Genomic DNA, 27,055 nt, shown 5'->3' on the forward strand with positions numbered 1-27,055 from the left:
GCCATAGTATAACGCACTCACCTGGCATAGTGCAACCAACCACTGCTGAGACCCAGGTCGGGTCACCTGGTACGGGCTCGATTTCTACATAGACACGCTGAGTGTGCGGCTGGACGATACCACACCACTTCGCCCACACGCGGAGCATAGGCACCAGAAGAATCGAGACCCGTGCAAGCGGGTCACCTGAGACACGACCTACTGCAAACTGGAACGTAGTCCTCTCGGGGGCGCAAACACCGCCATCCTGTCGTCGAGAAACATGGGCAGGAACAGGAACAAGATGCCGGAAAGGGGCGCTGACCTGACGCAGCAGTCTACTGGTTCAGAAGATCCACTGGCCTCTTCCAATGTTGAGATGGTGCCTCCGACGGGCCAGACCTCGCAGGAGGCCAAACTAGACCTTATACTGACAGAGATACGGGCTTCCAGGGAAGCACTGGAAACGCGCATGGACCAGATGGCAACTGGTATGTCTCTGCTACGCGCTGATCATAACAAGCTGGCGGAGAGGGTCACGGAACATAAACTAGCCCTGGACGACTTGATACCGCAGCAGACGGAGCAATCCACAAAAATGGAAAACATGGAGAAGCAGCTGAAATTAATATGGGAGAAGATGGACGATGCGGAAGGGAGGGCGCGCCGAAACAACGTGCGAATCCTAGGAATTCCGGAGCGCAGCGAGGGGAGGAACTCGACTCAGTTTGTAGAGGATTGGCTGCAGAAACTTACAGGGCCACAGGAACTTACGCCTCTCTACAGTGTGGAGAGGGCGCATAGGATACCAGGTAGACCACCAAGGCCAGGAGCGGCGCCTCGCCCTTTAATAGCTCGCCTGCTCAAATACAAAGACAGGGACATAGTATTGCGAGTGGCACGAGAAAAGGCGCCCATACGCTTTGAGGACAAGATTGTATCGATCTACCCAGACTTCACCCCGACGGTACAAAGGGCCAGGGCTACGTTCCTGTGAAGAAACGCTTGCGGGATAGGAACCTGAAATACGCTCTGCTGTTCCCTGCCCGCTTGAAAATAATCCACAACAACAAATCACTTTTCTTCGACACGGCCGAGGAGGCGGCGGAATGGATGGAAGTGACGCTGACGCCGCCCAATTCGCAAGACCCCCTGGGGGAGGAACAACGGAGGAACGGACCGCCTCGAAGGGAGGAGAAACGGCCTGCAGAGGGTGCCACACACGAGGAGGTGGAGATAACAAGCGGACCGGACACCCTGACTGGAATGCGAGTATCACAGGAGAGGGCTCGGCTGACAGAGGCCGATCTGGCTGCACACAACGCAGGCGGCGCAGCGGTCCTAGATAGCGCCTCTGATGCCCGGACGGAGGTGTCTGGCTCTGCGGATAGCCTGCAACTTTTTCCAAAAATAACCGCACAGGAGGCGAATGAACTTTAATGGGACTTTGGAAGACTCCGACTGGTAATGTACAGAATGCATGAAGGACTCTGGGCGGGTTGGCTGGGACCGGGGGTACGAACACTGGCCAGGGCACGCCGCGGGGACTCCGGCGGGGCCCGGGCAAGGGAGAGCGGGACCACACCCCCAGGGCGCAGCAATGGTACTGTTAGATTGTCACCCCAGTTGGGTGCTAGTGTTTGGACCTCATAGTTTCTTGAGTGGGGACCTTGATGTTTTGGGGATGTTTGTAACTGGGGCACTCATGGCAGCATATGCAGGAACTCTTGTAACATGGTGGGATCTACTGGTTCTACTTGTCACACACAGCCATGGGGTCACTTAGCAAATACAAAATGTGCACCTGGAATGTGAGAGGAATGAGCTCGGTCCATAAAAGGCATAGGGTGCTGGCGCAACTGAATAGGAGACGTGTTGCAGTGGCCTACTTACAGGAAACACATTTGAATAGGGATGAAGGTGCGAAACTGCTCAAGAAATAGAAGGGGCAACTGTTTGCTACTACTTACTCTGTGTTCTCCAGGGGGGGCAGCAATATGGATCAGGAACTCAGTCCCCTTTAAGATGATGGAAGAAAGGCTAGACCCAGAGGGCAGGTATGTGCTTATCAAGGGATTGTTAGATGGCTCCCCTGTTGTGCTTGGCTGTGTGTATGCACCGAATGTGGGTCAGGTTTTTTTTTAACCACGCTTAACAGAGCGTTAGCTGATTGGTCGGACAATGTGTGGATTATTGGAGGGGACTTTAATGCAGTCCTAGACTTATCACTGGACAGGTCGCACCCACCACTGCAGGCTACTGAAAGCAGGAGGCAGGCAGAAGCACTTTCTCAATGGGCAGCGGGCTGGGGGCTAGCGGATATTTGGAGATGCATGTATTTGTCGGACAGAGAATATACCTTCTTCTCCCCTCCCCATGGTTTACACACAAGAATAGATCACATATTTTGCAACACGACATTACTGGGGGAGGTGATAGCCTCGGAACACATGGGTAAAACCTTCTCGGACCACAATCCGGTTGAAGTCACGCTGTGATGGGGCAAGATACCCACTCCGATACCGACATGGCGCATGTCCCCGGAGCTGCTGGAACACACTGTTTTTAAGGCCACCATGGCGGATTACATCACACAACATTTCCACATAAATGATGGCCAGGCTAGCACACGCCAGATTGAATGGGATGCATTTAAGGTGTACATAAGGGGGGAAGCAATGAACGCACGATCGGGTATGAGACGTATGGTCATGGAGAAGCTTAGAGATGTAGAGGGCCGGCTGACCATGTTGGAGAGGGAGGCTGCGGGTCCGAATTTGCCTTTTACACCTTTGCAGGAGGCACACATTCAACATGCTGAGTTGTTGGAGGAACTTCGTGTCCTGGATTACAGGGAATACACATGTAGACAACATACCTCCGCAGACAGATCGGGCCCCCTGCTAGCCCGATTGCTGCGAGATGCCCCGGCCCCTACTCCTGTGTTAGAGGTTATGGATCAAACTGGGAGGTTAGTGAGGACACAGTTCGATATAAACGCTGCCTTTCGTGACTACTATGAGTCACTGTACGGTCCACATAGACGTATGTCAGATGAGGCATTTGACGAGTTTGTGTCGGGGCTCGAGCTCCCGCGCCTAGAAAAGACCCAGAGTGACGACTTGGCGCGACCCATATCGATTGCAGAGATAAGACAGGCAATACGAGCACTCCCGAGGAACAAGACCCCAGGAACCGATGGGCTGCCGGCAGAGTTTTATGGGGCATTCATAGACTTGTTGGCCCCGCGTTTACACGTGGTGTTCAACGAAGCGAGGAAAGCAGAGGGGTTACCGCAGACCACACTGCAGGCTCTAATTGTCTCATTACCCAAGCCGGGTAGAGACAGCCTACGGTTAGCTAACTACAGACCGCTGTCTTTGCTGAACACTGACCACAAGGTACTGAGCAAGGTGTTAGCGACGAGACTGGCACAATATATCCCGGGCCTAATCCACCCGGATCAATGTGGTTTCGTGCCAGGCAGAAGCACGGCGATGAATTTGAGGAGGCTTAGCCAACTCATGCTTCACGAGCGTTTACCCATAGCAACGGAGGGCTGTATCTCGTTGGATCTGCGGCAGGCATTTGATTCCCTCCGGTGGGATTATATGTTCGCAGCGCTGGAACGGTTCGGGATCCCGGCTGACTTTACAGCTTGGATCCGATTACTGTACACCCGCCCTACTGCTAGGGTTCGCACAAATAGATGTATATCGCCTCAGTTGGACATAGCAAGGGGCACGAGGCAAGGATGCCCGCTGTCCCCGCTATTGTTTATACTAGCACTAGAACCGCTTCTAAGTAAGCTCCGGCTTCAGGCGCAGCACAGAGGCATCAAGAGGGGAGGGGTAACTCATGTGGTGTCGGCGTACGCTGATGACATCATACTTTATTTGAGGGATTTACATGGGGGACGGGACCCCATTCCCGAGCTTTTTAAGGACTTTAGTGCGCTCTCAGGCCTTACGATAAGCGAGTCTAAGTCGTATGGGTACTGTTTCACTGCCCTCGAGACACGTGCCCCCCAGCCCTTCCCACCTTAGAGCTTCGAAATGGCGGAGACAACCTTCCGCTACCTGGGGATACAGATTTACAGGAGGGAGGCGGATATGATTGATGGTAACCTGGGGCAGGCAGTAGCAGCACTGAGGTCGCAGGTACAATTCTGGATCGCACTGCCACGGTCGGTGGCGGGCAGGGTAGCTATCTCTAAGATGGTAGTGCTCCCGAGATTCCTTTACTATTTTACGAACTTGCCCTTTAGGGTTCCAGCTGCTGCATTTCGAACGTTGAATACCATACTAACGGAGCTGGTCTGGGGACGGGGTAGACGCCGCATAAGTCTGGCAAAACTACAACTGCCCACGGCGGCTGAGGGGATGGGAGTACCAGACTTATTGGCATATTACTATGCGTGCCAATTACAATGGCTGGCTTATTGGCTAGCGGGACGCAACCTGCATGAAATAGACATGTCCGAAGAAGACAGGGGAAGGGGTGCCATACACACTCTACTGCTGCCTAACTCGGCGGTCCCTGGGCAATCTCCTCCCTTGCTCAAGATGGCCATCGCCTGCTGGAGGAGAGCTGCGAGATACACGTCCCCCACCTCTTCCTACGCTCCCACAATACCATTGCTGGGGATCCCACTGGGGACGGAAATGTTATCTAAAAGGGCGCTCACCAAGTGAACGATGGCCACATGATGCCCTTTGAGGACTTCTGCACGGCACACCACGCACCTAGGGGGATGTTCTTGCTACACGGAGGGGTGCGAGACTACATCACACGGACTTGGGCACTGGAAGGTAACGAACCACATATAAACCCGCTACACACGATGCTATACCTGATGGCTACAGGGTGCAACTTAACAAAATGGATCACAAGCGGTATCCGTACCGGGAGGGCGATATCGCTGCAGCCGCTGCGTGAAGTGTGGGAGAGAGATGCAGGCCGAGCGTTTCGGGATAAAGAGTGGGAGCGTGTTCTTAAATTCCCCAAGAAAGTTTCGAGGAACCCGAAGTTTAAATTCATTCAACTTATGATCCTACACCGCGCATACCTCAAGCCTCACCGAATACATGTAATGTTCCCCGCCACGCCGGACTCCTGCCCTCGGTGTGGAATGGAGGATGCGAGGTTGATACACATGCTATGGGAATGCCCAAAATTGGGATATATTTGGGCTACAATACACGCCGCAATACACAGAGTGCCCCCAACAGACAGTACGACACCATCTCCTCTAGCTTGTTGGGCCTGGGACCCACTGAACGTAAGAAAAGCGTGGCCACGAGGTTTATTGACCTCGCACTGCTAATGGCCAAGCGTACCATTACCATGAGGTGGAAGTCGACCGGGCCACCTGACCCAGATGTATCAAAAGCGGAAGTAGTGAGGTGGGGTAAGGCCGAAGTTATGGCACTACAGACTGAAGAGCGGAAAGGCTTGAGAAGGGTTCCTATATCACTTGAATGGAACACTATAATTTTTTTGTTCACAAAATTATTCTGAAAAAACAAGCCATTCCATTTAGACATAAAGTCAGGTCCTTACCATTGTCAGTAAGAGAAGAGTTACAAAAACTATTAGACAAACTCATTAAGGAGGGGTTTTTTGAACCAGCTGATTCAGCTGAGTGGATTTCCGGGATTGTACTCATTAAGAAGAAGAATGGTGAATTTCGTTTGTGCGCTGATTTAAGATCGTTGAATAGGAACATACTTGTAGATTGTTTTCCATTACCCAAGATACAAGAAATTTTGGCCGCCACAGCCGGTTCTAGATACTCTTCACTCATTGATCTCAAGTCAGCGTACCATCAGGTTAAGTTAGATGATGCGTCAAAAAAGTTGACCACGTTCATCACTCCTCTAGGCGCTTTTAGATATGTCAGATTACCTTTCGGGCTTGCATCCTCTGCTAGTGTCTTCCAGAAACTGATGGAAAACATATTTGGTGGAATGTTGGGCGTCCAGAAATTCCAGGATGACATACTCATTCATGCAAGTACCATAGAAGAGCACAATGCTATATTGGATTCAGTTCTGGGTAAGTTGCAGAAGAAAGGTATTACGGTTTCCAAAAACAAATGTACGTTTTTTAAAACTGAACTAGAATATTTAGGTCACATCCTGAGTTGTGATGGCATAAAACCAAAAATGGATTTAGTTAGAGCCATTACTGATGCCCCTAAACCTGAAGGAAGAGACTCGCTGAGATCATTTTTAGGTCTCAGCGAATATTATTCACGCTTCATTGAGAATTATTCTGATATCGTTGAACCCTTGCGAGCTCTGTTACGCAAAGGTCAACATTTTGTGTGGGATGGTCAACATGACCAGTCATTTTCAGAAATTAAAAAAGCTATTCTAGGCGCACCAACACTTAAACCTTTTGATGCCAAGGGTTCAAATATAATCACAGTTGATGCCAGTGCAGTTGGCATTGGAGCTGTTTTTACGCAGAAAGTTGATAAGGACGTGCACACTGTTGCCTTCATTTCTAGGAGGTTGTCTGAGGCAGAAAAAAACTATAGCACCATTGAGCGGGAAGCCCTAGCTTGCGTGTGGGCTGTAGATAAGCTAAAAATGTACTTATGGGGAAAGAATTTCGAGCTTATCACGGATCACAAACCTCTTACTTTTATGTTTGATGGTTATGGCAGAGGTAACGGCAAGGCTTCAGCCAGGCTAGTACGTTTGCTTGCAAAATTACAAGAATACAACTTCACCATCAGGCATATCGCAGGTAAGAATAATATAAGTGCTGATTTTTTATCCCGTTTACCTGCAGGGGATACTGAACCACCTATGGAGAATGAAACTGAATGTGTTGTATCTAATATAGAGAATATGCAAAATTCACAAAATGTTATGTTAGAAAAAGATTGGATGAAGGCCATGGAATCCGATCCTATTTTGTCAAAAGTCAATCAATTCATGTCTACTTCATGGCCTCCAATACGTAACTTAGCATCAGATTTATGGAGCTTTTTGCAAGTGTCAGACAAATTAAATATTCTTGATGGATTTCTGTTGAGAGGAGATTTACTAATTCCTCCATCTAAATTGAGAAATCAGCTAATCTCTACAGCACACAGTTCACATCTAGGGTCCACTATGACCACGAAAAGTTTGAAAGAACAGTACTGGTGGCCAGGCCTAGATATGGATGTTAATATGTTTGTCAACAGGTGTGAAAATTGTGTCAGGGCTGATAAGCATTGGAAACCTAGAGTTCAGGAGAAGCAGCTAGTATCGATCCCCAATTCCTCATGGTATAAAATTGCCATAGATATGTCGGTCCCTTTCAGGTTTTAGAGCACAATGCAAGATTTGTGATTGCCATCAGTGATTACTACAGCAAGTGGATATATCATAAGTTTGTATGTACAATTGACTCGGACACTGTTATTAACTTTTTGGAAACATGTTTTACCATCGAGGGATTTCCGCGCATCATTGTCTCTGACAACGGAAAACAACTAACCTCTCAGAAGATGACTGACTTTTTAAACAAACATGGTATGCGTCAGGAGAAGTCGCCCTTATATTCACCGAAGTCAAATGGCCAAATTGAAAGAGTGAATCGCTTTCTCAAGGATGGCATCCAACTGGCTTTGGCTTCAGGGTTTCCTGTCAAAAAGTTCATTTAAGACAGAGTTTTTTCTGACAATACCACTCCTAACAGTGTAACTGTTTTTTCTCCGTTCTTTTTGTTAAGAGGAAGAAGGTGTGACAATGATATTGTTCCAAAGCTAACTTGTTTGGAAAAGTACCTACCCAATGCAGTATTTATTGACGATGAACAGCTGCAGGTCAGAAGGAATATATATAGTAGAATGCCAGATGAGAGCCAAGGATTACCACGACAAGGTGCATAGAGCAGTTAGGAAGGTTTTCCGTAAGGCCATCGTGAGAAAACCTAACCATCAGATCAAAGGTGAATCTAAATATTTTGACCCAGAGGAAATTGTGGAAGTTTCTGACAGCTCTATTTGTTTAAGGAATCTTGGTTGGCGCAGCAAAAGTGATGCTGTAAAAATAAGTGAAGATCAAGTTGAGTTATGGTTTAAAGGCAAAAAGGACATGCCCATTAGTGGTAGGGAGTTCTCGTGGCTCGATACCTGCTCAGGTGAAAATGGGATTGAAATGTCATTGTACAGTGGTGGGGGAGTTAATGCTCCGAATGACTGTGGTGAAAGAGATAAAAATTATGATAACGTAATTGATCCAGAAAATATGGCATCTTATGACAATACGAGTAGTTGCCAAGAAAATGAATATGATTGTCAAAGGCTATTACCATCCACATCAGCTACAGCCAGTAGTGAAGTTGAGGCGTGTCATGGAGGGTGGGAAGGTACTTGCACCCGGTATGGCAGGATCTCCAAGTTACCTGAATCATTTAAAGACTATGTAATGTGACAATCTGTTCTTTGTTTAAAAAAAAGGGAGATGTTGTAGGTCTAATTTATGTCAGCATCGTTAGGGTTCACTCTCTTGTCATTGGCCAACCACTGTGACGTGCATTGGAATGTAGTTGAACTAATTAAGTGACGTAGCGGGTCCAGCGTCCAGATCGGCTCTGCGCAGCCACTCTCTCTCTTGCTGTCCCACAAGCTCGTTATTATAATAAAAGCAGTTGTAATTAAGAACAGGTATCTCTTATTTATTGGCATTATTGACACAACAATAGGCCTGTGAGCCCCGGGCCCCACAGCTTCGCACGCTCGAGGAGGGTGGCCTCCAGAGAGATCAACTAAGCAACCTCCAGCACTCAGATACATGGGGGCGGGCGGCTCTTCCTCCTCTCATCCATCTTTCACATCAATGCCCTCAAAGAAGAGGATGCTTTACACAGAGAGGACCCCCAATCAGATGGAAGCTGGGGCTGAGTCTGACCCGGGACCACTGCTAGTTTTGACTCTACCCTGCACCCCTCTGCTGCCTGAGGGGCACCCACTTGGAAGGGGGGAGCGACCCCCAATCTTGCGGCTGACCCCTGAGCTCTTGCGGGGCATTCCTGATTGAGAGACCATGGGACAGGGACCACAGTTAAGTGGGCCTGTGTTGACCTGACCCCCATGGGACTCTAAAGCAGTGCACCACGGACAAGACACTCGGACCTGGGACAGAATGTGCATTGGGGTACACCCTCGCATAGGCCCTCTCTCCCCGCCTTCCTTTTCACACTCCTTTCAGTAGAGGCCTGATTGTGTCACGGGTACACGCCAAGCTTCCCTCCTCCTGCCTCAGACCCCCTCTACTGCAAGTACCTAGGTTGCCAGGCCCAAACTACGCCCACATGGCCTCAGCCAAAACAAACAAAAAGGTTCCGTTCCCTGACAGAGGCCTACAAGGTGCTAAACCAGGACCTTTCGGAGGAAGATACGAACTGGTCTGCACAAAAGACTTCCTGTGGAGGAAACCGACGCAGGGCAGGACTACAATCGACTCATGAGAGTCACCACCCAGACACGATCACAAGGGAAAGATTGGCTGTTATTCGCCCCATCTTCAGCAATGGAGCCCATAATGAGGGCCCATCTACCTGAAGCTTCCCAAATACTACCCATTTAGCGGGATCGTTTAGTGCGGGATGGGGTGGACGCGGGAATTTTGAACACAACTGATAACATATCGGCCATTGTGGGCTCCCCTGCTTCTATGTTCCATATATCTATGGACCTTCTCCTACTGTCTGCTCCTTTACGGTATCATGTTTGTTTTTCATGGTTGGGGTTTGAGTTCGGTTTCATGGGACTTCCTTCCTACACATTCTCTCACATATGTAAGCTATGAAAGGGTATATGAATCTCATTCTACTTTGCTCGCTCACACCTCAGGGCCCTATCACTTACTAAGAATCAAACAGGATAGAACTCTAGCATCCCCCCTCCCTCAGTCACCATGGAGATTAAAGTGGTGAGCCAGAATGTTAGGGGCCTCAATAACCCTACTAAGAGAGCAGCTGTCCTTTCTTTGCTGGAAAACGCTCAGGGCGACATATGCCTCCTGCAAAAAACACACTTACTGCCCAGGGATACACATAGGATGCATTCCAAACGCTTTCCGCAGCAGTTTTGGTCATAAGGGACAAAGAAAAAAGGGAGGGTAGCCATTCTCTTCTCTAAGCACTTCCCAGTCACTGTGCAGGGCACAGTAGCAGAAATCAAAGGGCGTCTCCTAGCACTCTGCTTACAAGTGGGCCTGTTCCACTTTACACTTGCATCTATGTACACGCCGAATGAACACCAAAAACCCTTTCTAACTGATTCACTAGTTTGGGTACTGCAGTCCCCAGATGCTGCAGTTGTAGTGGGGGGGAAGGAGGGGGGCCTTAACATAGTGATGGACGCGGAACTCGATCGGTCAGGACACAGAACTGGACTATCTGGGGCAGTTTCACCTGAGGGTCTCGTGTTGCTCAATGAGTGCGGTCTACGTGACGTTCGGCGCGCTTATCACCCTCAAGACGGGGACTATGCCTGCTACTCTGCGGCCCATAAATCGTAGGCCTGATCCGATCACTTCTTGGTCTCTCCCACAGCATGGGACCGGGTTACGGCAACCTCTATTGAACCCTGTCCACTTTCGGGCCAGGCGCTCATCACCCTTTCCCTCCAGACACCCCCCAGCTGCAGCCCGACCCCAAGCTGGCGCATTCGTGAATTTTTACCAACAGGGTGCAAGAGGTGATCAGAATCAGCAGCCTCAGAATTAGTCTCACTGAAATCCAGGATAGAGGCTGAAACATCAGTATCATACTCTGAATACCCTGGAGTTGCTGTTCGGGAGGATAAACTCGAATCTTCACTGTATTCAGAAAAGCTCTGATGTAATGGAGCATCTGAGAGGGAGTTAATTGTCTCTGGCATATCGATAGTGAACCTCAGTGAGTGCAGGAGGTCCGCTGTGGTTTGGAGGTGGGAAACAACTGTCTGGGGTAATGTCCGCCTGCAACAGCCAATCGTCGCGTTATGGGGTGGACTGGCATCCCTGACCTCCGCAGATGTGCTGCAACCACCACCACCATCACCTAGGAGAACACCTGAAGGCCCCTGGTAAGGCTAAAGGAGAGCACAGCAAACTGATAATGATCCAGGCTCACAGTGAACCGCAGGCAGTATCTGTGGGAAGACAGGATAGGAATGTGGAAATAGGTGTCCTACAGCTCCAATGCAACCATTCAGTCTCCAGGGTCGAGGGCAGATGAGACCTGATCCAAGGTGAACATCTTGAATTTCTCCTTTTCAATCAATCAATCAGAGTGCTTGTAAAGCGTGCTACTTACACGTGAGGGTCTCAAGGTGCTGAGGGGAGGGGGTGCCGCTACTGCTCGAAGAGCCAGGTCTTGCGGAGTCTTCTGAAGGCGAGTAGGTCTTGGGTCTGCCGTAGGTGGGTAGGGAGGGTGTTCCAGATCTTGGCGGCGAGGTAGTAGAAGGATCTGCCGCCGGAGGTTGTTCGTTGGATGCGGGGAACAGGGTCGAGGCTGGCGGAGCGGAGCTGGCGGGTGGGGGTGTGGAAGCGGAGTCTACTGTTCAGGTAGGTTGGTCTGGCATTGTGGAGTGCGTTGTGTGCGTGGGTGATGAGCTTGAAGGTGATCTTCTTGTTGACGGGGAGCCAGTGTAGGTCTCTCAGGTGGGGGGTGATGTGGCTGTGGCGGGGGATGTTGACGATCAGTCGGGCGGAGGAGTTTTGAATGCGTTGTAGTCGTCGTAGGTGTTTGGCTTGGATTCCTGCATAGAGTGCGTTGCCGTAGTCCAGTCTGCTGCTGACAAGGGCCTGTGTCACAGTTCTTCTTGTTTCGGTCGGGATCCACTTGTAGATCCTGCGGAGGGTGTTGTAGCAGGTGGAGGAGACGGCGTTGACCTGTTTAGACATCGAGAGGGAGAAGTTGAGGATGAATCCTAGGTTGCGTGCATGGTCGGTGGGTGTCGGCCACTAGGAGTCGTCGCAGGCTGAGGGGGTGGGTCCGAGGATGAGTACCTGAGTCTTGTCCGAGTTCAGCTTCAGACGGCTGTCCCTCATCCAGTCGGCGATGGCCTTCATTCCCTTGTGGAGGTTGGTTTTGGCGGTGTGCGGGTCCTTGGCGAAGGAGAGGATGAGCTGGGTGTCGTCAGCATCATTCCCTTGTGGAGGTTGGTTTTGGCGGTGTGCGGGTCCTTGGCGAAGGAGAGGATGAGCTGGGTGTCGTCAGCATAGGAGATGATATTGAGGTCGTGTGTGCGGGCTACTTGTGCGAGGGGGGCCATTTAGATGTTGAACAGCGTCGGGCTGAAGGATGAGCCCTGGGGGACGCCGCAGATGATGTCAGTGGCCTCGGATCGGAAGGGCGGGAGGCGGACGCTCTGGGTACTGCCAGAGAGGAAGGACGTGGTCCAGTCAAGGGCCTTCTCTTGGATTCCGGCTTCTAGGAGGCGTGTCTTTAGAGTGCGATGGCAGACCGTGTCGAAGGCGGCTGACAGGTCCTGGAGGATGAGGGCTGATCTTTCGCCGTTGTCTAGTTGGCGCCTGATGTAGTCTGTGGCATCGATGAGGTCTGTCTCTGTGCTGTGGTTTCGTCTGAACCCGGACTGGGACGGGTCCAAGATGTTGTTGTCTTCCAGGTGGCGGGCCAGTTGCATGTTGACGATTTTCTCGATGACCTTCGCCGGTAACGGGAGCAGGAGCAGGGAGATGGGCCGGAAGTTCTTGAGACCCTTGGGGTCCGCCTTGGGTTTCTTGAGGAGGGCGTTGATTTCGGCGTGTTTCCAGCTTTCCGGGAATGTCGCTGTTTCGAAGGAGATGTTGATGATCTTCCGTACTTGGGGTGCGATGGCAGCGTCTGCTTTGTTGAATACGTGGTGTGGGCACGGGTCTGACGGAGATCCTGAGTGGATGGAGTTCATGACCTTGCGTGTCTCGCCGTCGTTGACGTTGGACCAGGAGGACAGGCGGTTGGCGCCGGTGGTGTTCACAGGGGAGGTGGGGTCTGGCGTAGTCAGGCGGTCATGGTGTTGAAGCTGTCATGGATGTCAGTGATCTTGCGGTGGAAGAAGATAGTCAGTGAGTTGCACAGTTCTTATGAGGGCGGTATGTCGTTGGCGAGTTCATTTACGATGCTGAAAAGCTCTTTGCTGTCGTGTGCGTTGTTATCCAGGCGGTCTTTGAAGGAGGATCTCTTGGCTAATTTGATGAGGTGGTGATGCCTGCGGGTGGCGTCCTTGTGGGCTGCTTGGTTGTCCGGAGTGCGTTCGTGGAGCCATATCTTCTCCAGTTTCCGGCATGCGCGTTTGGAGGTATGCAGCTTGTCGGTGAACCAGGTGGCTCTCTTGCTGGCGTGATTGTTGGAGGGTTTCTTGTGAGGGCCAGGGGGTTGGAGCAGTCGTCGATCCACTGTCTGAGGTTGTGGGCTGCGGTGTCTGGGTTGGTGGGGTCGGTTTTGGGAGAGCGTGGAGATCAGCTGGCCTTCGGTGACTTTGTTCCAGCAGCGGCGAGATAGCTGTTGGGTGCAGTGGTGCGTGGTTGGTTTATTGAAGGTGAAATGGATGCAGCGGTAGTCGGTCCAGTGGAGTTCGGTGGTGTGGTCGAAGGTGACGTGGGTGCCTGTGGAGAAGACAGGGTCCAGAGTGTGGCCAGCGGAGTGGGTGGGTGCGGTGACGAGTTGTCTGAGGCAGAGGTTGGCGAGGTTGTCGATCAGGGTGGCGGAGTTGGCGTTGTTGTTGTTCTCGAGGTGGAAATTCAGGTCCCCGAGGAGGATGTAGTTTGTGGAGGCGAGTGTGTGGGTGCTGGGGAGGTCGACGATGGAGTCGATGAATTGAGCTCGGAGTCCGGGGGGGTCTGTAGATGAGTGTTCCTCTGAGGGTGGTGTTGGGGGTCGGTGTGGATCCGGAAGTGCAGATGTTCGGCGGTGTTGAGGGTGTCGTCTGCGTGGGTGGCGACCTTGAGGGAGGACTTGTGGACGATGGCTATTCCTCCTCCAATTCCGTTGGCGCGATCCCTGTGGGTGATCTTGTAGCCATCCGGGATGGCTATGGCGATGCCGGGCGCCGAGGAGTCGTTCCACCAGGTCTCGGTCAGGAAGGCCACGTCTGGGGCGGAGTGTCGAGCAGATCCCAGAGCTCGACTGCGTGTTTGTGTGCGGGTGGGTGTTTTAAGAAGTAATTGAGAGGGGGCAGATTTAAAATAAGACAGAGGCCTCCATCCGTCTTTGGCATCAGAATGTATTGGAAATAGAAACCACAATCTACTTCTGATGCTGCCACCCTCTCAATGGTTCCTTTGGCCAGAAAGGCCATCACTTACTGTCACAAGAATACAAAATGGTCCTCAGTCAGCAGGTCTGGGAACTGAGGGAGTGGCTTTGGGATTTGTTGGAACGGGAGGGTGTAACCAATCTGGAACACTCATTTGTCTGTTGTAATCTCTCTCTAGTGGTGCAGATGGTATCAGATTCTATCAACCACTTAGAGGCCCTTGCTGAACTGAAGGCAAACAGAGGCTTTAACTGTGCGGCTACAAGGGGGGGGGAGCGGAATGGGTGGACTGCTGGCTTTCGGCCTAATGAGGCTTGTGGGAGCCACGTCCATGGCGATGAAAACGACAGAGTCTGCTGGCTGTGGTGACTATTGGGGCGGAAAGGACGTAGCGGATAGACCCTGCTGTAGCCAGGGAAGGGGAGCAAGGCGGAATACAGCTGTTGTGGAGCTACAGAGAGCGCCAACGAACTAGCAGTGGCACTACTTTCCTTGAATGTCGCCAATGCTGAATCCACCTCATCTCAAAAGAGACTGGGTCCACCGCAGGGCACACCAATGAGCGGGGTTTAGACATCCCCCGAAAAGCCAATATTCAGCCACTATTGCTGAAACACCACCAAAGAAACAATGGCTCTGCACAGTGAATAGGTTGTATCCAACCCGCATTGGATTGTTAACTTTGCTGCGTCTTGCCGGACAGCAATTGTTTAGGAAAGTATGGCCCGGGCCTCATCTGGACCACAGGCAGCCCTTGGGCAACTATCTCACACAGATGTGAATAAATGCTCAATAAGCAAACTGTGTTCATGGACTGCAATTCCAGGCTTGCCGAAAAGAAATCCTCTTTCCGAACGTTACCAACGTCTTGGATTCCCTAGTCGGTGGTGTGGTAGAGAATAAGATTGATTCAGGAAGTTGAGGCCTGGACTACCAGACTCTTATGGATAGGGTGGTGGGAGAGGAAGACTGGGTCCACGGGAACGGGGGAGCAGCTGTGCAGGGCTTGGCCCAGAGCAGGACATCAGTGAGGGATTTGTTGAAGGGTAAAAAGGGTCTAATAGGGATACCCCCGGTTGAAACACCTCCATCAAAAGAATTTTGACTTGAACTGTGGGCAGCTGCAGGTCCAGGCCCTCGACCTCCTTCTGGACCACCATCGCAAAGGAAGCCCCATCCTCCGTAGCTACTGTGGGAGGAGGGACGAGGACAGTGTCTCGTGGGGTGTCCAGACCACTGGCTTCAACCAGGTCCTCATACCAGTTGTCATCTGCCACAGGCTCTCCTAGACTACAAGCCAACCGCTGCATATAGTGATCAAACTATTATTTAATTTGTTGTGGCAAAACAGCGTGCACATTTTTCCTATCCATGTTCTAGATATCCTTTCTTTGCTAATAGCCTTCCAACTTGTTTACCTCTGACAATTGTGCAGTCTGACAACTATTTTTTCCCAGCTTCTACTAAGATATTATACCATTTACAGCTAAGAATAGAAATAGCAAGTGAATTATATAAACAATGTTACTTTAGGATTAGAAGCATAGCAGTCACTAGGATTGCTAAATTGTACATATTCACGTCCCTGAGTCCTCTTCATAACAGCTTTCTGCAGACAACAACCTCTGGGTTCAATCTAAGATGTACTCGAGTATGGCCTGAAAGAAAGTACATATGCTCATAAGCCTACATACAAGCTAAGATATTTAAATAAGGTCTATAGTGTAAGCCCTTCAACTGCTTCACAGAGTACATTCAGTGGAATTAAACGCACTTATGCTATTTATTCTGTCTTAGCCCCGACGGTGTGATCATAAATTCATTCAAAAGGTTGAAACTCCAAAAATGAATCACACTCTAGTATGCACCCATCAGATAATAAAAGCCTCAAATGAGTAATGCAGACCCTAAAAACTTGATGAAGGCCTCTGTGACACTGCATCACTCATTCTTACTACATTCTATATTATAGAGTCAAATCAAAAATGATGGTGGAGGGTGACCTGTAAGAAGCTCCAATTCCCATTGAATAGGGTGGGTTGGGAGTATCAGAACATGGCATGTATTATTAGGCAGCTCAATCTCACTATTTCACTAGGTGGACTATACCTATTCTATTTCTGATAAACACAACTGGGCCAGCCTCTTTATGGGAAAGTTTTTAAGTAGGAACAGCCGTATTTATCAGGTGCAAAAGCTGTAGAAGGCGATGCAATATTGCTGAGGGCATTACATAAATAGAAACAATGTTAAATAGTGGTACACACATATTATGCTTTTTGGAGTTTGACTAAAATTGCAAATGCAACAAGAAAAATATGGTGAAGCTGCTCATTTACGGTAGTACAAGATTTATAGAACTAGGGAGCATTACAAATATTCCAGGCAGTTACATGGGACTCTAGGGTACCAGTGAGGAAGTTCCTACTGCCCAGTTTAATAACCTATACTGCCAGACTCGCTTGGGTTGTTGGCATAGTGTATCCAGACAAGAAAAAAATATTTGCACCAGAGTTATCCTTAGATTCAAGAAGAAGGATGTTTCCTTTACTATACGAGTTAATCTTGGCAGATACCGAACTACTACGCAGACTTTGAATGAATATAGGGAGTGAACATAATGATTGGAGCGGAGGTGCAACATATGTGGCGGTGTCCTTTCGCAACATCTGCTTCAAGTTAATTCAGTTTACTTATCTGATACAAACATAAAAATCCTGTAACAGTAGAGGAAAGGGAAGTTGTTTTTTCAGTTTTGTGAATGGATAATAATATTCATTTTGTTAGTCTAAATGTAATTGCAAACGCAGAAATAGTATCTATAGTAGTGGTGGTTATTCTACAAATCATTACCAGTCAACCTTCAAGGCTTATGAACAGATTTTACATACTGCACGCCAGCATGAGGCCTAGGCAGAATTTACAAAAGAGAGTACTATTTGCTTTTCAAACAAAATATTGTTACCTCTACGCCTTTACTCTTTGGAAGATGAACTGCTCGCTTCAGCTTCTTTACTGAGTCAGTTATGGCCAGTGTTTCAACCCCATCTACTTCACTGCAGATTCTTCGGACAGCCTTTATCAACTGATCTACTAATTTGATCGGGTCATTCTAGCAAACAAGAAAAAGAAACATATAAAATACCCAAAATATATATTTATAGACCTATAATTTTCTTACAACTACTCCCCCCTAAATACCACACAAAACCTAAGTCAGTAAAGGGTCAGTAAAGCAGCAGGGAATAAGGCAGCTTGAACTCCCTATGGCAATATAATTCTACTACTGAAAAGAGTGGGGGGGGGGGGGGGGGGGGAAGACAAGAGAAAAAAAACCCTAAGGGATGTGTGGCCTGGGTTCAATTTCAGCAGAGTAATGAATCAGCAAGTATGTACTGGCATAATACAGTGGCCAGGGTCTCCGTAGGGGGCACGGGTTTGATGTGAATAAAGGCCACCTTTGTACATTAAAGGGATCACAAGACTACATTTCCCATGCCCGACCCGCTCGGGCGGATGAGTACCATGTGACGTTACAACGGTCGCACCAAGTAGCATCTGATGGTTGCCCTGCCCATACAGGCCTAGTCATAGCGGCCACCTCTCGCGCAGACAACAAGTATAAATTACTTGGAGCAGTCGAGTTCGGCTGGCGATTGGGGAGACGGTATACAACCTTTACCACGCAACTTTTACAACGACCTACCTTTACCACGCAATTTTTACAACGCAGGATCCATTACAATGAAGTACCATTACAACGCATGTATTTACAACGCAGATACTTTTACCACGCATACCACTACAACGTAAGTATTGGTAAGTATATAATTTTATCAAAAATATTATAAGTTTGGGTTTTTGGGTAAAGGGGAATTTTTAGGGTTTAGGGTCAGTTTTGGGTTTTTGGGTAAAGGGGTATTTTTAGGGTTCAGGGTCAGTTTTGGGTTTTTGGGTAAAGGGGTATTTTTAGGGTTGAGGGTCAGTTTTCCAGTTTTTGGGTAAAGGGGTATTTTTAGGGTTCAGGGTCAGTTTTCAGTTTTTGAGTAAAGGGGTATTTTTAGGGTTCAGGGTCAGTTTTCAGTTTTTGGGTAAAGGGGTATTTTTAGGGTTCAGGGTTAGTTTTGGGTTTTTGGGTAAAGGGGTACAGGATAAATTAAATTAAATTAAATAATTAAATTAAAGAAAAATAAATTAATTAAATTAAATAAAATAATTAAATTAAATTAAATTAATTACATTAATTAAATTAAATTACATTAATTAAATTAAATTACAATAAATTAAATTAATTAAATTAAATTAATTAAATTAATTAAATTAAATTAAATTAATTAAATTACATTACATTAAATTAATTAAATTAAATAAATTACATTAAATTAAATTAAAATAAATTACATTAATTAAAATAAATTAAATTAATTAAATTAAATTAAATTAAATAAATTTTAATTAATTTACATTTCAAAAAATATTATATACTTACTAATACTTACGTTGTAATGGTATGCGTTGTAAAGGTATCTGCGTTGTAAATACATGCGTTGTAATGGTACTTCGTTGTAATGGATCCTGCGTTGTAAAAATTGCGTGGTAAAGGTAGGCGTTGTAAAAGTATGCGTTGTAACGTCATACATCCTGGGGAGACACCTAGGTAGAGGACCGTGTGCATGTCCTTAATGACATGAGTAACAGGGATACTAGAGTATGGATATGTGCAAAATTTGGTGTATTTCGCACAATATGAGCCTTGGAAGGGGGTCAAACTACACAACCTGCCTGGTATTCCTATCCACAATTGGAAGATGCTTTTTCCCCTCTTTCGGACACTAAGGGCGGGATAAGGTCAGGATAGGTCGTGATTGTGCAAGACCAAGCACTCAAGCCCATCACTGGGTCCGGCTATGGTTATACAGGATAATTCACCAATGAGTAACTAATTACATTATCCATTTAACAAAGTGTGTAACTACAGAAGTCGCCTCGCCGTACCAGACCATGAGGTGATTGAGAACCCTACATAGAGTAAGCTCAAAACGATAAAGGAATATATGAATTTGTCAATTCTACCACTTAATATGCATGTTGTTTGCAGTGTCACTTCCTAGGCAAGTGTGCTAATATAAGTGGGTTTATTACACATTGTTACCATGAGAGCAGAGCATGTTTCTGGGAATTAATGAAAATTGACAATCTTCTTGAATTCCTGACCGAGGTTGGCTGACAATGTTGGTGAAGGTAGGAAGCCCCTTTCTCACCCAATGTGATCTATACACAATGTTCTATAAATAGGGATGGATCAAAGCGGAAAACAAGGCTTAGGCGCACAGCATCAAGTTGAGTGAATGGTTAATGGAGAAGATAATGGTGGGCTAAAAATGGAATGAAGGTGCTCCAACAGGCGACGTAACTGGCCGAATGCGTCCACTGATGCTTGAGATGAGTGTGCTACGTAGTACGTAGACACATCCCTGTGTAGTGGGCACACTTGTAAGGTTCAGAATAACTGACTCAAAGGAGGTTCAAGAAATAGAGTTAATGAAGAGTCCACACGAGGATTTCATCATATGGTTGATTTTTAGTGGTTTCACAAATTCTTGTATTTAAAGCGTTACATCACGCCAAACAATTGAATACAATCCAACGAAGTTTTCGAAGTATGCTCCAATGCATTTCGGACTAGTGAAAGTCCTTTATCAAGGAGCGCTGCGGGGGGATACAAAAATGCAACTTAGATCAACGATGCTAGGAAATAAAAAAGTCGAGTGACATGCGGTGTAGGGTGATAATGGATTTAACATGCATTAGCGGGTAAGTGAATGAGTTTAAACAGAATCAACAAGTGCATGCAAAAAGGAGTGATGGAAATTGGATCATGCATGGTTTCTAGAATGGGGCCGGTGAGTGTGCGGTTTAAACAGAGAGCGTGGTGGTGAAAGTGCGCGATGGGAACCATGAAGGTAAACACGGGGTGAAAAAGTTTGTAGCAGAAATTGAAACGGGTCTCACGTTTACGAACTCAGCGGGAGGCTCACATCAGTGCTGCGGAAAAGGGGAGAGGATCATAAAATGTAGGAAGCGCAAAGTGCGTGGGGTGAAAACACTGGGGACATGCAGTGATAGATTACTTACTGTGGAGAGGTTCAGGAGGTGGACCGAGTGTCACGAACTTCGCGAAGTTACTGCGGAGTTCACTGGAAGAGTGAGTGAAGTTAAAATAGACAAAGGACACCAAAGTAAAAGAAGATGGGAGCGGCCATCTTGTAGTGGAGTGTAGTGACCAGAAAATATGATTGGGTACATGTGCAGTACGGGAGGCATAGTATCAAACATAAATCAATTACAGGTAACAACTGAGTTCAGTCCGGTCATTAAGACCAAAAGGTTTCAAAGACTGGAGTCTATAAATCCACGAGGTTTCTCGTTGTAGGAGAGTCTTATTATTGTCCCTGCCCTCAGTATGGGCTACCATTTCCAGTACGAGGTATTTCAATTGTGCCACACTGTGGTGGGCTTCATTAAAATGGACAGCCACATTTGATTTGGTGTTCTTTGTCCTAATGTTTGACTTGTGTTCATTGAGTCTAATTTTAATTTTTCTGCTGGTTTTTCCCACATAGGACTTTCCACATGGGCATTTAAGTAGATAAATTAGGTTAGCTGAATCACATGTGGCATCTACGTTGAGGTTGATGTTGAAGCCTCTCATGGGGTGGTTCAGGGTGTTGCCTCCAATGACGTTATTGCAGTTGCTGCAATGGTGGCACGGGCGGGTGCCCGTGTGGGTAGTTGACGTGACAGTTGGTTTGGATAATATTTCTTTGATGTTCATCGGTCTGCTATAAGCAAAAATGGGAGGTTCTTTGAACAGGTCACCAAAATCTGGTTCCGATGATAAAATGCGCCAATGTTTTAGGATGGTTTTCTTATAGATTTTGCTTGAGGTGGAGTACCTGGAGACCAGTGCCATTCTGGAGGTTGAATCCTTCTTTTTGCTTTTTACAGCTTCTGAACGTGGGATCAATTTTACTCTGTCTTGAGCCTCTTTGATTATGTCGTGTGGGTACCCTCTAGTTGAGAATCTACTGGCCATTGATTGTAGTTGGGAGTCTCTTTTTTCATCATCGGATACGATCCGGGTCACTCTAAGCATCTGACTAAACGGTAAGTGTCTCTTTAGGGAATCCTGGTGAAAGCTGCTGTACGATAAGGTGTTATTGCGGTCGGTTGGCTTTCGATAGAGATCCGTTTCGATGCCCTCAGGGGTGATTTTCACTAATACGTCTAAGAACGTAATTTCTTTGTCTGAAATATTCCAGGTCAGTTCAATCCGGTCATCTTTGGAGTTTAAGGTATGCAGTGCTGATTCCAAATGGTCTCGAGAGTCTTTCCAGATGAAAAATAAATCATCAATATAACGTGCGTATAGTTTAAGGTTGGCGTTCCAGTCAGTGTTGGTTAGTATGTGGTCAAGTTCGAAATTGCCCATGTAGATATTCGCGTACGTGGGCGCGGCACAATTGCCCATGGCCATCCCGGACATCTGAGGATACCATTGTTTTTCAAAAGAAAAATAACTGTGATAGAGGGTAAAAACCATAAGTTCTAGAATGAAAGATTTCATGGAGTCAGTAATGTCAGATTATAAATAGGGATACCATTAAATGCCCTGACGAATGCTCCTGACCAGTAGGTGGCATATAGAAGGGCAGAAACATGTTGGAGCAGTAAAAGGATTTTAGGGTCATTGTGTCCCTAACCAACCACATATAATTCATTTTTATTTTTTTAACCATACCGAAGGTTCTACTTAATAAAGGGCAGTCCTGTGGTATACCTTAAGGTATTCTGAAACCTAAACTCAATCCCTATCTTACCCATATATCTTAATAACTCAGTCCACCCGGATAGTACCACCATACCGGGGTGGGATGAGTTGGGCAATGATGAAGCATCCCACATGACGTGGGTTAGGCCTTGTTGCAAAGTCATCCTGTGCCCTGAGCACCCCAAACTTAATGCTGACTGGTCCTGGTGGTAACTGAGTGGCCAGTGCTATGCTGAAGACACACGTAGAATACAGTGAAAACACCTACATACACTAGGGTACACTATGGGTTAAAGTACCCCTGTGATTGGCATGACCTCCCATATAAGTCCCTAGTACATATGGGCAGGGGGGTTGAAACTACCTTTAAGTCCCTGGTATAGAATAGGGCAGGGCAGTTTAGAGGCCAGCAGCGATTTCTGCACTTGCATGGGTGCACTGCTGCAGCCCAAGTTCAGTTTAAAAGCAGCCCTGAGTTGCAGGACTGCTTTTAAAATGCAAATTGTGCCCAAGCTCGACTCTGGTGTTTGGGCCACTTTAAAATGGATAAACTACAACGTCAGAGACTCCCCAAGGTGATCCAGGGGAGAGGGGTCAGACCTATAAGGAGAATCCTTATAAAAAAGGTTTTTATATGCTCTGGGGTTAGTGAAATTACTACATTGTGGGGACTGAAATGTGCAAAGTGCTTCCCAAAATCGACTTTTGTACTAGGAGCACTATGAAATGAGGATCTGCAATATTTTGATATATTAAGAATCCCTAAAGTTTTTCCTAGGTGTTCCAGGGGCAGGGGGTCCAGTGGAATAAGCAAGGTCCTTATAAAACCGGTTTCATTTTTCCTTTGCAGATCCCCAGGCCATAGGTTGACACTGGAAAATGTTATTAGTTAATAACTGAGGAACGAAAAGCCATAAAGCTAGGATTAAAGGACTCAGTAGAATGGTAATGATAAATCCAACAATATGGTATTGTTAAATTTATTCTAAAATGTACAGACAAGAACATATAAGACTTCCTTGTCTGTAAGACATAATTCATCCCTCTATTGCTCTGCCTTGATTGGTCAGAGATAAGGGAGTGAGAGCCTGGCTGATTTGAAGTGGTGATAAATTACCCCTGGGGTTAGGAAGCCTCTCTTGGAGGAGAGGTTGCTTAGCATAGGAATGCCAGAGCCAGGGAGAGGTAAAGTATATAATACTCTTCAAGGGAAGGGGAAGAAAAGCTAAAGACTTGAGTTTCATTTACAACTCCCCTCTTCGAAACAAAGTCAGATGCTAGGCTTAAGAAAGGAATGAGCCCTGTTCACAACTCTCGGGACCTACCGCTATAGCCGTGGGGGTTTGGCATAGCGCGACGGCGGCTATGGGCTGGAGCGATAAATTAACTGGTGCGACTCCGCTCTATGCCTCAGCGAAGTTGGGTGGCCTATGGAAGACGAAGGGATTTGATAAATGGGACACGATCGGTATTGGTAAAGTGTGTGATCTCTGGGTTAAAGGAGGGGTGAAGATATTCTCTGATCTGCAAATAGAGTATAAGCTGAGTGACAGGGAAAGATTTCGTTATGTCCAGATACGCCATGCTCTGAACTCTCTGTTGCCAGTGGGTAGTGACATTCCGGATTCCTCCCCCCTCGAAGATCGTATACTAGACGGTTATGTGCCAGACAGTACTATCTCATTGTTCTATAAGAAAATGATTAATGACCGATCGAGTCCGTGAAGCCTGGATTGCTGATGGTATTGAACTGGATGATGAGGACTGGCAGTCCGCGATCTCCTCTCCCAGGGAGGTGGCGATTCCGGCTCGCCTCCGTCTGGTCCAACTCAAGATCCTCCATAGAATCTATGTCACCGGTCCCGTCTGATCCATATGGGCTACTCCTCGGATGGCATGTGTGGTCTCCTTGGCACCTATCTCCATATCATATGGGAATGCCTCGAGGTGGCGCGATTTTGGGAAACGTATACATGAGGTGATGGATGAAGTAACGGGTGTTGTGATGATGGGTGCCCGACAATGTTTATTGAATGTGTGGGGTCCGAAAGACTATGACGTATCGCAGCTTCAGTGGGTGACTCTGGCCAATATGGTTGCGAAGAGGGATATTGCACAGTTGTGGGGGTCCCCAAGGCTGCCTACAGTGACTGCTTGGAAAGAGAGTCTGGACTGGTGCATGTTCAGAGAGAAGACAGTGTATATGGCAAGAGGCAGACCCAAAAAATGGGGGAAGATTTGGAACCCTTGGAACTCATACCGTGGAGATATCTGTGTGCCCCCACTCACTGCTATTCCTAGTCCTTCCCAGTCGCCCTGACCTACATTCCTTCTAGCTGGGGTATATTGTGCTGTTCATATGTAATTCTGCCTTTGCCGCCCTCCCCTCATCTGTATTCAAAGAATCTTTTCTCCTGCTGTAATGTATCTCCCGTCCTCCATGAGCGCAGACCTAATGGCTGTATTATTACCGTATTGCCTTGATTGTTTGTTTGATGTGTTGTTTCTTTTTGTTTTATATAATAAAAAACGTTACAAAAAAAAAAAAAGAAAGGAATGAGCAGATGCAAGGTGTAGAGACTATTGAGATTAGCCATCCTAGGGGTGTGTTTAGACAGCTCTTCTCCCTCTGCTGCACATTGACATATTGAATTTTAGAAAAATAGTGGTTTCAAGGTTAGCATTTTGCCACTTTGGATGAAGTGGTCATGCTCTGGGGTGTTGCCCTGCACCTCATTGGACAGAAGGTCCCTCCTGCTCCAGAACAATTGCTAAATGTGAATGCGTCATTGTCAGAGGCAACAAAATGACCAAAAGTGGCACTGTTGGTTAATAAGCACAAAAAAGTGATGAATCTTAAAAAATCATATCGCTGGTTCGCTACAGTGGATTTAATTTCGTTTTGGTGAAATTTAAAAGATAAAAATATTTCCTATTTTTATAAATTGGCGTTGGATTTTTTCTGCGTGTGGTGTCTTAATTATTTACTGAATTGGTGTTTTTAAATGCTTTACATACCAGTCTTTGAAGTTAAGCCTGCCTGCTTGCAGCCAAGCTACCAAGGGTTGAAAATGGGAATAATTTTCTAAGACCTATCTTGAGCCCTATATTGTGTCAGTGGTATTATTGCCAGTGGTAAATGCATATCTGCCACTACCAATGGTCCACTTTCCAGCAGGCCTCCCCATCCAAATCTATCATTACTTTTTGTTACAGTAGCCATTAGGTATTTAGTATAGGGTAGGGAAATATAACCCTTCCTGTACTGCTGTTAACCATAACTTTATGATATTGAGTTTTCAGTTGAAGAAGTATGGTGAATTCCCCTCCATTTCCAATAGATCTAGGGCAGCAATGAAGGGTTGCCCTGAGTTTACAGGTGAGTTGGAAAAGATCTCATTATTCAAGATGATATCTTGTTTTACCTAATGGATACCTGGTGGTCAATATCAGATATGGTGTCAATTTTTTAAGAATTCAGGAAATATGCTGGGTACTAAATAAACTGGAATAAGTTGATACTGCATAAAATGAATGACTGGGAAACAACATACTTGGCAGCATCAAGGAAATATCTGGAAGTAGTCCTGCAAAACATTTAAATGGCTGTACAATGCTGGCAAATACTTACGCTTATCCTATCAGGAAGGGCAGCCATTTTCAGTATGATTACACTGCTGAAGATGTTGTAAGGAATGTAAAATACCCCGCCCCCACCCTTGTGATTCTGCATAGCTCCTTTCTACAATTAGACAAAACACTGTGCACATTACTATGGGATGGAGGCACACATAGGGATCCAGACCTTATGCAGCTCAACATATAATGAGGGTAATCTCACTCCCAGATACACAGGCTTACTATTCAGGCTTCTCAACTCCAGGTCATTAGTGATTGTTAGGTCGCACATGGGCCGAAAAACAAAGGTAGAGAGACATCCAATGGGGCAGACCATCTACCTCCACTATATATATAAACAGGAAAACAAGAAGGGAAGAGCTTTTGGGGCCTACAAAGGCAACTCCAGGCTACTAGGAGTTTGGGCTGGCAGGGAAAGGTAACAACAAATACCTGTGAAAGGGGAGACGTTGAAAGAGGTAAACAAGCTGACAGGTTTCCAACAATAGGAGTTAATGCATAAGTTACTTACCTTTGGTAATGATATATCTGTAAGAAACATTAGTTAGTTAAAGATAGGAATATGCAAGGTAGGGGACTTTGTAGATATGGGAGGAATGAAAACAATCTGTGATTTGCAAGAAGAATATAAATTGTCGAACACTCAGGTCTACAAACATACACAGCTTAAACAAGTCCTTGAAGCAGAATCAGTGGACTGGCATGAGCTTCCTGATAGTACCCCCTTGGAAAGTAGAATATTCATGGGGCAGATTGATTAAATAGTGGTTTCACTTCTGTATTAGACTCTCATTAACAACAAAACAGATAACTTGCATAAACTAAGTGAAACCCTGTAAGAAAGAGTTGGGCCCTTTGGAAGATATTGATTGCGAAGGAGCACTTATGCATCTGAGGGAGGTGACCATTAAGTCAAGACTGAGACTGATACAGTTCAAAATTGCACAGGGCATATTATAACAAAAGCAAATCCTACAAAATGGAAAGAGACCAAATTCCCACATATCAAAAATGGAAGTAGGCACGTTCCTGCACAACCTCTGTGGATTATCTAACATAAAAGCCAACTGGTGGAACGTGATAAGTAGAACTGGCTACTACACCAGGATATACTGTGCACCCGTCACTTTGTTTAATTGAGAATTCCAAACAATATAGACATGACTAGAGCTCAAATGATATTCTGTATGAAGGGATTTCTAATTGCATAGAGAGACATTGCGAGGGACTTGGGTAGCCAATCAATCCCAACTAGACAGAAGTAGTTAGCAGGCATGAACATCTGTATGGAGGTGGAGAGGGTGGTCTACGTGGGTATGGTGGGTCCGAAGAAATTTGACACGGTCTGGGGTTAATGG

The 27,055-nt window shown here is 46.8% G+C and overlaps 1 protein-coding gene across 2 annotated transcripts in view; it reads right to left on the reverse strand.

Moving 5' to 3' along the window:
- The window catches only part of PIK3C2A (phosphatidylinositol-4-phosphate 3-kinase catalytic subunit type 2 alpha), a 1,158,716-nt gene that overhangs the window by 844,412 nt on the left and 287,249 nt on the right, over positions 1 to 27,055 (reverse strand). For both annotated transcript variants that reach the window (XM_078681042.1, XM_078681043.1), the window contains one exon: positions 17,193 to 17,339. In XM_078681042.1, coding sequence (XP_078537168.1) covers positions 17,193 to 17,339 — 147 coding nt within the window. The remainder of the gene's footprint in view (positions 1 to 17,192; positions 17,340 to 27,055) is intronic.

The sequence above is a fragment of the Lissotriton helveticus genome, chromosome 3_1, assembly GCF_964261635.1.
Source record: "Lissotriton helveticus chromosome 3_1, aLisHel1.1, whole genome shotgun sequence".
Taxonomy (NCBI): Eukaryota; Metazoa; Chordata; class Amphibia; order Caudata; family Salamandridae; genus Lissotriton; species Lissotriton helveticus.